Source organism: Bison bison, unplaced genomic scaffold (assembly GCF_000754665.1).
Source record: "Bison bison bison isolate TAMUID 2011002044 unplaced genomic scaffold, Bison_UMD1.0 scf7180017864508, whole genome shotgun sequence".
Lineage (NCBI taxonomy): Eukaryota > Metazoa > Chordata > Mammalia > Artiodactyla > Bovidae > Bison > Bison bison.
Window position 1 is genome coordinate 13,655,966 of NW_011495064.1, and position 15,801 is coordinate 13,671,766.

Genomic DNA, 15,801 nt, shown 5'->3' on the forward strand with positions numbered 1-15,801 from the left:
GGGGACGACAGAGGATGAGATGGCTGGATGGCATCACCAACTCAATGGACGTGAGTTTGAGTGAACTCTGGGAGTTGGTGATTGACACGGAGGCCTGGCGTGCTGCAATTCACGAGGTCGCAGAGAGTCGGACACGACTGAGCGACTGAACTGAACTGAACTGAACTGATGGCTGATTCATGTTGATGTATGGCAAAAACCAGCACAATACTGTAAAGTAATTAGCCTCCAATTAAAATAAATTAATTAATTAAAAAATAAAATGAGAAAAAAGAATGGTTTTCTTTTATTTTTTTAAGAATGGTTTTCTAAAGTCTCATCCCGTAAAGGCAAGAATGATAGATGGATACTAAAAAAAATTTTTAGTCTGCAAGCAAAAGAGGGTCTATAAAAAATTAAAAAGCAATTGAAAATGGCAAAATTATTTGTAATGTGTCCTTACTATATAAAAAGCTCTGAAAATCAATAATAAAAGAGGAATATCCCAAAACCATGAAAAAGAAAATAACAACAACACTATAGATAATAAACATGTTTTTAAAGCTCTACCTTACAAGTAAAGAAGAAATGCAAAGAAAGATAAAAATGAGGCGTCATATTGGCAGCTTTTTTTAAAAAAAGATAACACTTTTAGCAAAAGTTTAAGGAAAATAGTGCCCTTGGGCAAATAGAGAACAGATGATAAAATAAAAATGTAAAATCTATCTAGAGGGCAATTGAACAAAACATTTCAAAAACCACTCTAAGACTAAAAATCTGCTCCTTAAAATTTAGGGAATGTAAAGTCGCTCAGTCGTGTCCAACTCTTTGCGACCCCATGGACTGTAGCCTACCAGGCTCCTCTGTCCATGGGATTTTCCAGGCAATAGTACTGGAGTGGATTGCCATTTCCTTCTCCAAGGGATCTTCCCAACCCAGGGATCGAACCCTGGTCTCCCACATCGTAGACAGATGCTTTACCGTCTGAGCCACCAGGGAAATTTAGGGAAGATATGCACAAATGGTCCAAAGATGTAAGCCTAGGCTGTCACTCACACAGGAAAGCCTGGAAATGAGCTGAGAGTGCACCGAAGCGGGATTAGTGAGACAGGAGAGGATCCATCTGTGCAAGGGGTCATCAGGTGGACGTTAAGTACCATTATGCAGATGCAAATGGAGATGGATAACTCCTGACAGTAGGAACATTCTCAATGTATTGTTTCCCACAAAATCCAGATCTAAAATAGTATGTCACATAAACTCATTTTGCTATCTCTATGCCATACATACAGTGTATATATATATGTATGTATAAAAGACACATATAGGGCTTCCCCGGTGGTCCAGTGGTTAAGAAGCCACCTGCCAATGCAGAGGACACAGGTTTGATCCCTGGTCCAGGTAGACCCCACTTGCAGCAGAGCAACTAAGTAAGCTGCGTGGGTCACAACCATTGAAGCCCACGCGTCCTAGAGCCAGGGCTCCACAAAAAGAGAAGCCATTGCAAAGAGAAGTCCATGAGAAGCCACAACAAAGAGTAGCCCCCACTCCTCACAGCTAGAGAAAGCCCATGCAGCAACAAAGACCCAGTGCGGCCAAAAAGTAAAATACATAATAAATAATTTAAAAAAATATTTTGGAAGAATATGCATATAACACGTATTTGCTTATATAAGAAGTAACATACCCCAAAGTATTAGTGGAGGTTATCTCTGGGTAGTGAGATTATTACTTTTCACTCTCATGCATTGGAGAAGGAAATGGCAACCCACTCCAGTGTTCCTGCCTGGAGAATCCCAGGGATGGCGGAGCCTGGTGGGCTGCCGTCTATGGGGTCGCACAGAGTCGGACACGACTAAAGCGACTTAGCAGCAGCAGCAGGAGATTATAATAAAATAGGAAAGGGAGGCATTGCTTATCTCCAGTTTCTAATGTGGCTACAGGAATTATGTAATAAGTAAAAGAACAAAAGTCCAACTTGGTGCTGTGATGCTAACACCCTGAATCTTTTACAGTGATGTCATGGAGCAGTCCTCAGTCCTCCAAGTGCAGGGGACCAGCCTGGGTGTGGGGGGACGTGGGGTGAAGAGCAGTCTGACGGGCTGGAAGCCCTCTTCCCCATTCCTGCTGGGGCTGCTTGTCAGAATGTCCTTTGTGATGGGGCAGGGCAGGGAGGGCCAAGAGCTCGGCTAATCCTGCAATCAAGAGTCACCTAAGGAGGGTTCCAGTGATTCATCCAAGCCTGCCCTGCTCCTAGGTGGCAAAGCGGAACCGGAACCCAGGACTCCTTACCTCCTGGAAGGCCTTTTTCACACGCTATTTTACTGAGGTGAAATTCGCATAGTAAAATGCACCGTTGTAACCATTTTAAAGTGTACAACTCAGTGGCTTCTAGTATATTCCCAGAGTTGCGCGACCACGATCTAATTTCAGAATATTTTCATCATCCCTAAGAGACACATCGTGCCCACCTCTGTTCCCAGTCCCCGGTGACCACTTTCTGCCCCTGTGGATTATGTATTGTGGACATTTCCTATGAAGGAGCCATACAATATTTGTCCTTTTGCGTCTGACTTCTTTACTTGGTATGTTTTCAAGGTTCATGCATGGTGCACCATGAGTCAGGATTTCACTTCTCTCGTGGCTGAATAACACCCCATTGTATGGATGCAGCGCAACTTTCCAGGGGCCAGACAGCTAGTGACAGCCAGCCCCTGCCTGCACGTCTTCACCCGGTGCTCCCCTCTCTTCCTTCCTCGGGTCCCACCTCCCACCACGGCCCACCGTTCAAGGCCACCTCTGCCGGCAGGCCACCCTGATCCCTGCGGCGCTGCTCTGTGTCACCAGCCTCACTCAGCACCAGGGACCAGAGACTGTGAGCTCCCTGATCCTCCTGCCAGCCCTGCCAAAAGGCCCGAGAGACACACACGTGCTCAGCAGGGACTCTGGGACACGCTGACAGGCAGAATAGTAGACTGGAAATGGTGCTCACCCAGAAAGTCATCGAAGGAGAACTTGTCGTTGTCCCAGATCTGGAATACCACTCGTGCAGGGATCTTGCTCTCCGTCTTGTCCAGCCTCCAGAATGCATCCTGGCCCAGAGGAGAAGCAGAGAAGGAAGCAGGGGAACAGGATTAGAGAAGGGCAGAGGTCCCTTCCTGCCTGGAGGACTGCCTGGAGGAGGCAGTATAGGGAGACATCCCTGAGGGACTTGCCAGAGCCAGGTCCTGGCAAGAAGACTGCTGAGACCCCAGAGGGCAGTGTTCACTTGATATAAGGTAGTTCCTTTAATGCTCACAATTCCATGAGTCAAGGTTTTCATTCCTGTCTTACAGATGATGAAACAAAGGCTTGGAGAAGTAAATAATTTGCCTAGGCTCTGACAGCTAATAAAAACATTAATATTGCATTTCTTATACACCAGCCCCTTTCCACTATAAAATCATTTATCCTTCCAATGACCTATGAGAGAGATACTATCCTTACAGCTGAGGAAATCACAGCAAGTAATTTATCCAAGTCACCCAGTTAGGGAGTGGTAAGCTGGATTCCAACCCAGGCAGTCAGGTTCTGGGGTTCCACTCTCACCTCTTACTCGTGTTCTACCAGTGTGATCTTGGGAACAGGGTGGACTGGCTGGGAACCTGGAGGGCTCCCCCCAACACACTGTTGCAAAGGAACTGGCACTGAGGAGCCCACCTTCATCTCCAAGATCTTACCCCAGGGCAGATCAAAAGCCCCCAGTGCTAGGAAGGTCACCAGCCCATTACTCCCCCGCCTCCCCCTCCCTCAGGCCAATCAGCCTGGACTAGCATTGTCTGGGCCTTCTCTCCACAGAGGCCTCGGGGAGCAGCTGAGTGTGGGCCCTGGGCCCCCTGAGGCCTGGATCCATCTCTGGGCCCAGTCACACTCAACCCAAAGGACTGTCCCTGGGGCCTTCCTGCTCACACCTGTTCTCTGTCCTCTGTAGCTTTACCCGAGAGAGTAGCAAGGAGAGGAAACAATCTGACCACATCCCGCTGATGGGTGCCAGGTCACAGCAGGGGTTGGGACCCAATCTCAAGGGCACAGACTCCACAGGAGTCAGGGAGCGCTGCTGACCACCCAGGGTTTGTCTGGGTCCGGGTGCCCTATACATACAGCCTTGGTGGCCACTCCAGATCACACGGACCCCACAGAGCTCCCGCACCAGTGCCCCCTGAGGAACCATCACCTCGTGAAGCAGCTGGGTGCAGCCTGGACTGCTGGCGGGCTGGGGAAGGGGCTCAAGTCCCCACCTGGCCCCTCGCCCCAGCCCCCGTCTGGTGCCTCCCCCGCTCTGGGCCCCAGCCCTCCTGCAGGTGCCTCCCTCCTCTGGCGGGGCTTTTACGGCCAGCTCCACAGGCCCGCCTGCACAGGCCGCCAGCCTCCCCCATGCCTCTGGCCGGCCCGGTTTATGGGCTCAGTAATGAGCCAGAGGTTCAAACGGCCCCTGGTGGGAGCAGCTGGGCTGGGGCTCCAGCCTGGGGAATGGCCCCCCCAGGTCCCGGGCACTCATTATGCTCCCAGTCTGGGCCCTTTTACTAGCTGTTTATTTGCAGGGTGGGTGCCTGACGCGCAGGCAGGCCCCGGTGGATGTGCTGGGCTCCAGGTGGGGAGCCGGCTGGGGCAACCAGCGGTGGTTCAAAGCCGCCGGATGAAAGGAGACCTTGTACTTTATGACAGTCTCGTCTGGTTAATGGGGTCCCTGGAGGGCCTGCCTGCCAGAGGCCCTGAACCCCTCAGCAGAGGGCTGGCTCTGCAGCAGGACCAGGACACCCAGAGGCTGTGCAGTGCCCCTGCAGTAACCCCCCAGCAGACTCAGTCCCCTAGCCCAGACCAGCTAATTGGGGCCCCACTGCGGGCATGTCTCCCCTGCCTCCCAGGGTCTTTTCTCCCAGAGGGACCCGCTGGCCCTCTCGGGTCAAGCCAGCTCCTCCCTCCCTTTCCTGGTTGACTGCAGAACCCCTTGCCTGTTTCCAATCTCCTCTTCTGACCTCTGCCACCCCTCACTCCAGCTGCCCTCTCCAGAGCCTGGCACCATGCAGGTGGGAGTCCCTCAGCCTTCCCCACCCGCCGTGGGCCTCCCCAGACCTCTCTCCCTCCTCACCACTTAGCAGCCCTCCTGGCCTTCTCATTCTCTCAATACCAACCCGGCCTGCAGGGCATCGGGCCAACCAGTCCCTTCCCTCAGCCCTTCTCTTCCTCTGGAGCTCCACTGTGACTCAGACTCCCTCCTTCCCTGCTTGCGACTAAAGGGCAGAAATGAAAGCCCATTGTTGCCAGAATGGGGCCACCTCAAACTCTTTATCAGCAACCCCCACTGGGCTCTCAGAACTGCTGGGTAGCACCTAGTAGATCTCTCTCTTCCCTTTCTCTCCCTCTCTCAGTGTAATAGCCGCTTCCAGCCTTTTTCATTTGTCTCAGTCACCTGCCACAACACCAGGAGATTCTCTCTTTTTCTACTTTGCAGAAAAAGCAGAAGCCTCTGCTTCCTACAACTCCTTGCCCCCATCTCCACCCGTCACAACAGAGAGGTGGTCCGGCCTTCCCTGTGAGCAGGCCGATCGGCATCTCACAACCTCGGTTCCCCAGCCATAGCTTGCCCTATAGAGGGCCCATTCCCCACCCTCTCTGTCCACAGCAAGGACAGGCGCTGTTTGCTGGACTTGGAGCTCGCCCCCAACAGATGCAGCATTTGCTCTGTCGGGAAAACACACTGAGCAAAGGCAAACAGGATGAAACCTACAAACAGGCTTGGCTTTCCTTGACCGTACAGCCTCCAGGGCTTGCCATTCTCTGCTTTCTAGTAGGCACTCGGCAGCAATCCCCAGGTGAAAGAATTCATTTAGCCTTATTTAGCCCTTATTTCTTTTGCTTGATGGTTTCAGAATGTTCACCAGAACATTCCGGTTTCTCTGAAGTGCAGTGCTGTGTGTTGGGTTGGGAAGGGGTCATGGCAGCCGAGGTAGGCTACATATTTCCCTTCCTTAAGCCACACAGCCACTCAGGACAGAAAGAGGAGTCACAGGAGTTTGCCTCTGTGACAAGAAGAAGCCGGGCACCACCTCTGGAAGGAAGTGGGACCCTCAGAATCTCAAGTCCAGACGGGCATTCACCCGGTCAATCAAGCAGGAGAGCACCTCCAGGCGAAACAGATTTAGGAGGGAGGCGTGGTTAGAGGCTCCAGCAGAGATGCCCACCGCCTCCGGGCAGGCACTGCCTGTGGCATCCTCCTCACCATGCTCTGGGGGCTGTTCCCTCAGGCCTGGCTCAGGGCCACCACTTGCCTCAGGACCCACCTGTTTCAGGAACAAAGAGTTTACGGCCCAGACGAGGCCTAAACCAAGAGATGTGGACCTACAAAGAGCTGAGAGCTCTGGAGCAGCCCCTTGACCCCAGCTGATGCACCGGGCGGACCTCCCCAGGCCTGAAAGAGACCAGCCTGGACGGCGGCCCAGGCCTCAGGCACAGAAATGGGAGAAAGGAGGGAGCAGTGGAAACTTGGCTAAGCAGCATCTGACCCCATCAACAAGCTGACCTCAGGCCAGCCCAGCCCTCTGGGGCCACCCTGCCTTAGGGGGTACCCCCCCCACCCTCTGATGACCTTGCTGAGTTTCCCTACAATGTCCTCCCCACTCTGACACCAAGGCCCTCCCTGCTAGTTGAATTGTTAGGATTTGAACTTAGTTACACATAACAGTGGGGGCCTTGAGAGCTGGAGTGGCAGCAATGCTGAAGATGGCAAAGGTGGCAGAAGAGGAAGGAGGAGCGGGCACGAAGGACATGGTGGTGGTGATGGGGCAGTCGTGGTCGTCACGCCATGGTGGCAGATGTGGTTCCAGCAGTGGTGGGACAGGCTGAGAATATGACAGTGACACGCTACAACGGGCGGTGCGAGCAGGCTGACAGCTGCAGCCCTGGGACCAGCACCACTGGGGACAGGAAGGACACTCACCTTCTTGGAGACGGTGCAGACCTGCTCAGCTGGCAGGTAGTCAAAAGGGAAGACGAACCTCCAGTTAAAGTTGCCTTCACCTCCCAGGGACCGATAATGTACATCTGTCTTTTGCTTGTGTTCTTCAAAGCCAACCATCCAACTAGAAATAACACATTTGAGAGAACGTAGCTAACTGAGGTTTCTACCACAATATGCATCCTCAGCTTAAGGAATTAAGAAGGTCATTGAACTTGGTAAATGATAGAGGAAAAATAAACCCCAAGAAATCTCCACAGTATACCAAATGTGCCATAAATTTCACAATATTCTAATTTCTCTCTTGAGCAGCATCCTCAAACCTTATAAGGTCATCCCAAATATTAGCATGGAAGAAGACATCTGGTGGGGGTCAACTCCCCATAGGCAGAGACACTCCCATAAGACCGGCCTTGCTTTCTTGTTCTCCCCCTTCCCTACACCAGAGCACCCCCTTTCCCGACTGATCAGCACCCTCGTGGGGGCAGAGGAAACACCCTGGAGCTGGGACGGGTAGAAAGAAGGGTGACCTCCCACCCTTTCACATAAATGTCGCTCATCTTCTCCCCCGTGATGCTGAGGTCATCCAGGATCACATCCTTGGTGTTCCAGATAATACAACGAAGGAAAAACCTGTAGAGAAAATGACTCAAATCCACACGGATTCCCACCAAGGGTGGGCAGTCCTTGACCAAGAAGCCAAGAAGTCCGCTCACCCAAGCCTGCTGCTTGCCTGGCTGGACACTTGGTCAAAGTCACACAGGAGTGGCGCCTGAATGGCAAAAAGCCCGGCCCAAGAACCACCTCCTGGTCCCACCCACAGCAACCACCCCCCACCCTGCTCAGCCCCGAGCCCAGGCCGCATCAGTCACCTTCTGGCTCTCCGTGGGGTGATGTTGAAGGGAGGTCCCGGCCGCCCCAGGGCCTTCGGAAACAGGTCGACCCACATCTGCAGCTTCCCCTGGGGAGGGAGACACGACCCTGCTCTCTCACCAGCCTTTTCACTCAACCAACATCTCCCAACCACCTGCTCTGCACTGGATACTTGGAGCACAGGACAGAGGAGACTCAGGCCTGCATGGCGAGGCTCAGCATCCAGCAGGGGAGGTGCCTTCAGCGGGACTACAGGGCCAACAACAGGGTTGAGCCCACCCCCCAGTGGCAGGGACTTGGGGAATGCCTGGGGGTCAGGGGTCGGGGTCAGGGAAGCTCCCCGGGGATGGTGATGTTTGCTGGGTCTCACGCTGCCAGGTGGGAAGGAGTAGGGGGCACTCCAACCTTGGGATGGTGGGCACAGTTGTAGAGGGTCAGAGAGTGTGGTTTGGTCATAGGGGCTCAGAGGGTTTCCAGACAGGAAACCATTCTACCTGCCACCCTTCAGCTCGTGCCCTCTTTGCAAGCAGCTGTTACCTCTGGCCCCATCTTACAGGAGGAGGAGAAGGGACTGACCTAACTTCTGTTCACGTGAGCATGAAAGAGCTGACATTTCAATACCTGAAGTGCCACTCTGGGGAGCTGGTAGCCATGCCACCAAGGGAAGGAGGACTCAGCTCCAAAGAACAGAGAGGATGTTCTCTGCTGTGCACAAAGGCGCCTGCATGGCTGCATCACCCCATCTCTGCCTGTAAGCCCTTCCCTCCTCTTCTTCCTCCAAGCCCCAGACCTGAGCTCACTCCCTCCAGGAAGCCTTCCTGTGTCAGCCCAGGTCTTCTGTCCCTCTGCTCACCCTCCCTCTTCCTGGGAGGACTCCCCTGACCTTCCTGGTGGCTGCTCTGCCTCTCTGTCATAGGGTCGACCTATCTGAACTCCCTACAAGCCCAGCACAGGGCCGGCCTTCTGGGGTGTCACTGACTGATGGTAGGGGAGGACACCCTGAGGCCAGGCTGAAACACTGAGGCTTCAGAATGACTCATGGGTGGTCAGAGGTTCGGCCTACATGCGGGTGGAGGAGGCAGCTCATTCCCCAGGCCCCAAGGTCCACAGGTAGCCCAGAAAGGCTAGGCTCAAGGGGGCTCTCTCATAAGCCAACAGTGGTCAGTGGTAACTACTCAGATCAGAAAAACATGGCAAGGAGGGGTTAGCCAAATCCTGAGGTCTCCACTGTGCTTCTGAGGTATCCATGCTGTCCTTGGGGCGGGGTAGCTGAGGGTCAGGGGCTCTGGGGCTGTGGGTGGAGGTCCTACCTGCTCGATGTCCGGCTGCAAGGGGCTGTAGAGAGGCCGGGACTCCACGTGCTCAGGGATCAGCCCTTGCTGCTGGAGGACGTGCAAGGCCAGACGCTCCTCCACTGGGCCCAGGTGTGGGTTCGGGACCCTGCCAGCCTCTAACCCCAGGAAGAAGATGAAAAATACTGCCAGGACTGAATGAGCAGGAGATGGCAGGGGTGCCTGGGGGCCTTGGGAAGCCACTAACCCCACAGCCTCACCCTAAACCCAAACACACACTTCTGGCCCTCATGTCTCACTCTCTGTAGCGGGAATCTCCCTGTCCACAGGCTCTGGGCTTAAAATTCAGATTCCCCATTGCCATCACCTCTTCCAAGCACCTTCTGTAAGCTCTTCTTCTTATAAATTCTCCCCACCCTCCAAAGCCCACCACTTCCAGGAAGCCCTTCCAGACTGCTCTCAGCTCTGAGGCTCTACAAGTTCTTCTGCCAGATAAAGCATCTAAGCGCTCTCAGTACTATTCTCTGGTTCATGCAATGTCTTTGATTAGTAGCAGTAGCTAAAACATTAGCAATAACAGAGAACACATTTAAATCAAGAGCCAGGTACTGTTCTTCATAGATATTAAAGGTTTGATCCTTAAAGTAACCCTAACAGGTAAGTGCTATTATTAGCCCCATTTCACAGGTGATAGACATGAAGCAGCAGGCAGTCACACCTGGGCACGGGGTGGCTGAGATCACACCCTCATTAGGAAAGGTGTGTAACTGGGCGTGAATACCCGCCCTCCCCTGCATGCTTCCACGTGTAGCTCTACCTGTCAGGGGGTGGGTCACGAACTGGTACTGTGAATGGGGTGTTTCTAACCCTGAGAAGGCTGGCTGATTAGCCAGCAACGTGAACTTGGAGCTCCCATGACAGAGACCTGACTGGGAGTAGGAGGGTCCACATGTGTCTATACACATGTACACACACAAGTATGTGCACTCAGGTGTGCACATGTTCACCAGCACAGATTCTAACACCGCGTACACACGCGTGTGCATTCATCCGTCAAGCCCGCCCTACCCACTTTAATAGGTGCCACTAAGGAAGCAGCCTAGCATTGCAGGAGGACCACTGGGCCGGGAACTTGGTTCTGCCTCTAAAGGGCTGGGTGACTTTGGGCAGGTTGTCAACCCCTCTTGGTCTGAACAGCCTCATCTGCAAAAACAGGCAGAATTCTGGCTTTCTGGCTTTCTTTTCCTATGAATTTATGACCATGAGCCCTGGTCCCTGTGCTTAAGCTGCTCACAGACTAGCAGAAGGAAATGAGACCACCCCTAAAACAGATGCGAGTTCTACAGGAAAAGAGAACGGGGGTGGGGTCAGGGCCTAATGGAAAGGAGCCTGACTCAGCCATGACCTTGGAGAACCAGAGAAACAGAAGAGGGGTGGGCTGGGGATGGGGGAGCCAAAGCCTCCTTCCCCTTTTACAACCTCACCACCAGCTCTGACATCAAACATCGCTGAAACCAGCAGGAGGCGAGGGGCCAGCTGGGCCTGTAAACACCTCCGGGGAGTCTGAGCTGCTCCGGGTGGGCCGTGCAGGCCTGTGAGCATCTCAGACACACAGGGAGCACACGGCGGCACCCTAGGCATGAGCATTAGACAGACCCAAAGCGTCAGGCAAGACGAAGGCTACAGGGCTTCCTGCCACCCTCTGGATGCACCAGGTGCAGGAGATGTGGCTAGGGGCTCAGAAGGCACTGCCAAGGTCAAAGTGGCACGCTAGTGTGATTCAAGCAGAAAACCTTCTCAGTGGTGGGCCGTACCCAATCTCTGACCAGTCTGACCACCCAAAGCCAGAAGCAGCCCAATCCCAACCATGACCCTGACCCTGGCTTCAGGCTCCCCGCTCATCTTCCCCTCAGACAGGCCCCAACCTGGCCGTAGGCTGAACTCTGATGCACCCCCAACCCTGGCCCCAGCTTTGACCTCTAATCTTCACAATGGTGTTCCGGGTAAGTACTGGTCCCAGGAACACCAAGGGCAAGTTGAGTCCGTCTGTGCTGCCCTGGAGAGACCCCAGACCACACTGTGCAGGGGGGCGGGTGGTCTTGTCCGGTGGGTATGTCCAAGCCCCTTTACGACAGGAGAGGACCCATAAGACAGAGGGCGTTGGAGGGAGAGCCCACCTATTTCTTCGACGGTGTATTCTTTATCCTGAAACACCACGCGGTCCGTCCGGTACACGGGGGCCTTGACTCGGTGCTGCTGGCAGAACAGGTGGAGGAGCTGGGAGGGGCGGAGCTGATCCCTCCACTGGTTGGGTCCAGAGCTGAGGCCCAAGCAAAACACAGACATGAGACGCTCCAGGACACTGACGGGGCAGAGGGGCGTGCAGTGGCCTATGTGCCCACAAACATGGCATCAGCCGCCCTTCTCTGTGACCATGGGCACCCTATGTGATTGTTCATCATGACTGGGGAGCCCATTTCACACACAGAAAGACTGAGGCCCAGAGACCAAAAGACTCCTTTACACTTGCATGGGATTGGAACTGAAAGGTTTCCAATTTTCAGATTTAGAGAATCAGACCCAGACAAGACCCAAGTTGGCAGGAAGTGAGTGAGGACTGTACAGCCCAGCCAGACTCTGTGACCCATCCCACTGTCTGCTTCCCTTCTCCATCCCCTCTCCAGGCACCTCGATGGTGCCTTCAGGAGAATTGTAACGACATGATGAAAAGTTGGGTTCTTAGAGTCAGATAAGCAGCTTCAAATCCTAACCCCACCACTTAAAAACCTGGGCCTCAGTGTCCATATCTACGGAGTGGGGATGAGACCTGGGCTGACTGACTGAGAAAGCGTCTGTGCCAGGCTAGGATCAGGCCGGCACACAGTCAGTGCTCAGCCCACAGTCAGAGAAGTAACCAGCACCGTGCACTTACACGCAGTAGGTCTGGGGGAGTCCACAGCGGGCCCCGAACTTAGACAGCAGCCTGTTCTCCAGGTCAATGACCGTCTCCCCAATCTTTTCATCCTTGGAGAGGAGGTCATAGTCATAGAGGGTGACCTTCAGGTCCTTCTCCAGAGGCAGAGTGCAGGTCAGCTCGAACATCCTGCGAGGAAGGAGGGGGTTGTCCTGACAATACCAGCTCCCAGAGGTCACTGGACACAGCAGGACCTCGAGGGCGTGGCCAGGCTGGCGCACAGGCTGGAAAGGCGTCCTCCTCTTGCAGGACTGGCGTCCTCCTCTTGCAGGACTGGCCTGCAGTCCACCCTCCTGAGACCTTCAACCGCTCTTGCAGCACACCACCCACAGCACTCCCGACGTGGGGCTTGTCTCAGTGTGTGTGTGTGTGTGTGTGTGCACGTGGTTTTCTCAAATAATCAGTAGATGCCTGCCTGATGGACCACAGAATGGACGAATGAACTGGGTTCATTCACAAGGTTAAAAATGAAGTTTCCAGGGACTTTCCTGGTGGTTCAGTGGTTAAGAATCCACCTTGCAATGCAAAGGACTCAACTTCCATCCCTGGTTAGGGAACTAAGATCCCACATGTGGTGGAGCAACTAAGCCCGTGTGCTGCAACTCCTAAAGCCCACACACCATAACTAGAGAGTATGCATGCCTCAGGGAAAGATCCTGCACGATGCAAGGAAGATGATGATGCACCCACATAAATAAATAAAATTTTAATGAAGTTTCCACCAGGACACCTAGAGACAAGATGTGAAACTCCAGAGCGAGGTGCCAGAGTTCTAGAATTTACCAAGGGCGTGGCCCAGAATCCACTTTCGGGACCGTTGGGCCTTCTCCACTGCTTCTGGAGTGGGATGGAAAGAGGACTTGTGCAGAGATTTCTTTGGAGAGAGCCCCTGCTGTGCTCTGAGAGCCCCACCTCCCACGGAGGTCAAGTGTGGAAGTGCTATCTCTTCTCCTCTGAAATGAGTTCCCTTCAGGAGGGAGACACAGCCTGGCACCCTAGTTGTGCTTGACAAAGTGCAAGCAGCTAGTGGCAGAGAGGAGGTGCCGTGTGTTTGGGAGGAGCTGTGTGCCTGTCCTGACTGGGCACAGAGCTGCAGTGTAGGGGGCTGCCTGAAGCCCACCCCATGGGATGTGGGGCTCTGATGGCGAGAGGCTGTGGAGAGAAGCATCTGAGAATGGGTGGGTTGATGAGAGGGAGATGCCAGCTAAAGGGACACAGCACCTGACATATCCCAGGAGCTATGTTAAGAGGGCTTGGTGGGGGGAGGAGGGCTCTGGAAAGCATCCACAGGAAAGCAAACGTCTGCCACCCAAAGGGTGTCAGATGAGCAAAGTTTGCACTTGAGATGGGCCCCTCCTCTCCCACATGCTCCCTGCAAGAACAGCGGGGGCAGCTAGAGGGGGAGGCAACTGGGCAAAGCCCCTCCTCCCCTCTGCACACCCCTGCCCAAGATGTACATGCTGTGCCCAAGGTGGACCCTCCGCCGTCTCACGCGCTCCTGACAACACACTGATGCATATTCTGGTTACCAACTTGAGACAGCGGGTTTCTAGCAAAGTGGACTGTCTGAACCCGAGCCGGAAAGTGGCCTGCCTGCCATGGCTTCCACTCAGGGAGTGAGGAAGATCACCCTACAGAACAGATGTTCATAGGAAACTGGTAGACAAAATCAGAGTTGTCTTTGATTATGTCCCATGCCTAGGGCTGGTCAACACGTGGGTGATAGAAACAAAGAGCTTCTGCTGTGGACTTGGGGAGGCTTGAACCACAGACAGAGCAGGTGATCGTGATCTGGGGGCAGATGGCAAACGGCGAGGAAGAGGCGTGTTCTACACTCATGCTCCCACCTTGCCCTGGGCCCTGTGTGGTCCCCTCAGCCTGGGGCCCCATGCCAGCCACACGCACCAAACAGGGTTCCTCTCTCACACCTGCCATCCTCCCCACAGCCCTGCCCTCCAGTTCCAGCTAGGCGGTGACTCATCATTGGCCCGGGCTGGTTCCCCTCCAAGAAAGGCATGACACTGGTTCATGAATCCAGTGTGCTGCTTGACAATATCAGTACATGCCTTCTCCAACAGGTGCTAGAGAAATAGCCGCCAACCTCTCTCAAGATTCTCTTTTCTATACATGGGACTTCCTAGGCAAGAATACTGGAGTAGGTTGCCATTTCCTTCTCCAGGGGATCTTCCCAACCTAGGGATCAAACCCATCTCCTGCATTGGCAGGTGGGTTCTTTACTACCAACCCACCAGGGAAGCCCATTGACTTAAATAAGCTCACATCCAAACAGCAAGCAGGTCAGAACGCCTGGGAGCTAGTCCCTGCAATGAGCACTGCTTCTTCCTTCCTTATTCTTAGACTTTAGGAAGTATTTCACTCCCTTAAGTCCACGTCATTCTACTATCTTCCACAAACGAACCAGGAACAATAAAAGAAAATAATTACTAAATGCAATAGGAATCCTGATCTAGATCCTAAAACAGTAGGATGTTTGGACATTTATGGGGAAATTAGCAAAATCCTAATAAAGGCTAGAGTTTAGTTAATAGTAATGCAGTAATATCAATTTCTTAATTTTGATACATGTTAGGTAAGATATTAATGGTGAGGGAAATTGAGTGATGGGTATACAAAAACTGTACTATCTTTGCAATTTTCCTGTAAATCTAAAATTATTCCAAAGTAAAAGTTGATCTAAAAAAAAAGAGACTAAGGAGTAAATGCATGCTCTGGCTTTCCATTTAGATTTCTGATCTTTGAGGTAACTGTTTAACTAGGAGCTTCTGCAAGGACTTAAGGAAGAGCTAGCTGAGGTTACACCCCCACAGACATGCAAGATTTAGGGAACAAAGCTTTGCTCCAGGAGACAGGGACTTCCCAGCAGCAGCCACATCTCTCCTGCTGGGCTGTGGGTTATTCCAGACTGGCACCTCCACCCCAAGCCCCAAGCCACTCCAACTTACTTTCCAAATACAGGCTCCAGAGTACAAGGGATGTAGTTGTCCTGGTCACTCACCGATTTCTTCCCTATGGAGATCTTGATGTAAGGATCACACTGCAGGAAGAGAAGGAAACGCTTCAGTGAAATCACCTTCCCAACACGTCTCTGAGGCTCCTTCACTGCTCTGCTCTCAAAGGGGTCAGGGGCCCACCACATCTGGGGGTTAAACAAGAGAGTTGGAATCCTCTGGGCATGCCTCCTGAAACCCTTAGGAATCTGAGTCCTCTGACGCCAAACTTTCAAATGAATGCCACTCTACTCTGAAAGCCAAGAAGAATAACAGAGCTCTTTAGTTTTTCTTGAAGGGGATGACCAGAGTCTTCTCACTACTTTCAACAGAGAGAATTCCCTAAACAGCCTTCCTGGACAGCTTTGCCTGTCCCTCAAGTTTCATACTCGGGATAGCTATGAAATCCCTCCCTCACTCCCAGCTCTGCTGTGCTCTGATTTACCTTTTCGTTCTCTGCCCAGCCTCCATGCTCCCAACCGGTGAGCTGCCAACCACACCCAGCCCCAGAAAGTGAAACAAAGTCCATGCCCTTAGCCTAAGCATTTTCCCCTCGTTTTTTAAATTACAGTAAAAGTTATATCAATAATATGTGTCAATCTTAACATATAGTTAGATGAGTTTTGACTAATGTACATGTAGTACTCTTTACCATCTGAGCCACCAGAGAAGCCCCCACTC

General features: G+C 52.9%; 1 protein-coding gene across 9 annotated transcripts in view; it reads right to left on the reverse strand.

The window, feature by feature from the left end:
* DYSF (dysferlin) overlaps nt 1–15,801 on the reverse strand; it is a 224,235-nt gene that overhangs the window by 10,446 nt on the left and 197,988 nt on the right. For all 9 annotated transcript variants that reach the window (XM_010829782.1, XM_010829784.1, XM_010829783.1 and 6 more), the window contains 8 exons: nt 15,076–15,167; nt 12,071–12,241; nt 11,316–11,458; nt 9,157–9,296; nt 7,846–7,934; nt 7,511–7,606; nt 6,956–7,097; nt 2,972–3,071 (listed from right to left, as the gene is read on the reverse strand). In XM_010829782.1, the coding sequence (XP_010828084.1) occupies nt 2,972–3,071; nt 6,956–7,097; nt 7,511–7,606; nt 7,846–7,934; nt 9,157–9,296; nt 11,316–11,458; nt 12,071–12,241; nt 15,076–15,167 (973 nt within the window). The remainder of the gene's footprint in view (nt 1–2,971; nt 3,072–6,955; nt 7,098–7,510; nt 7,607–7,845; nt 7,935–9,156; nt 9,297–11,315; nt 11,459–12,070; nt 12,242–15,075; nt 15,168–15,801) is intronic.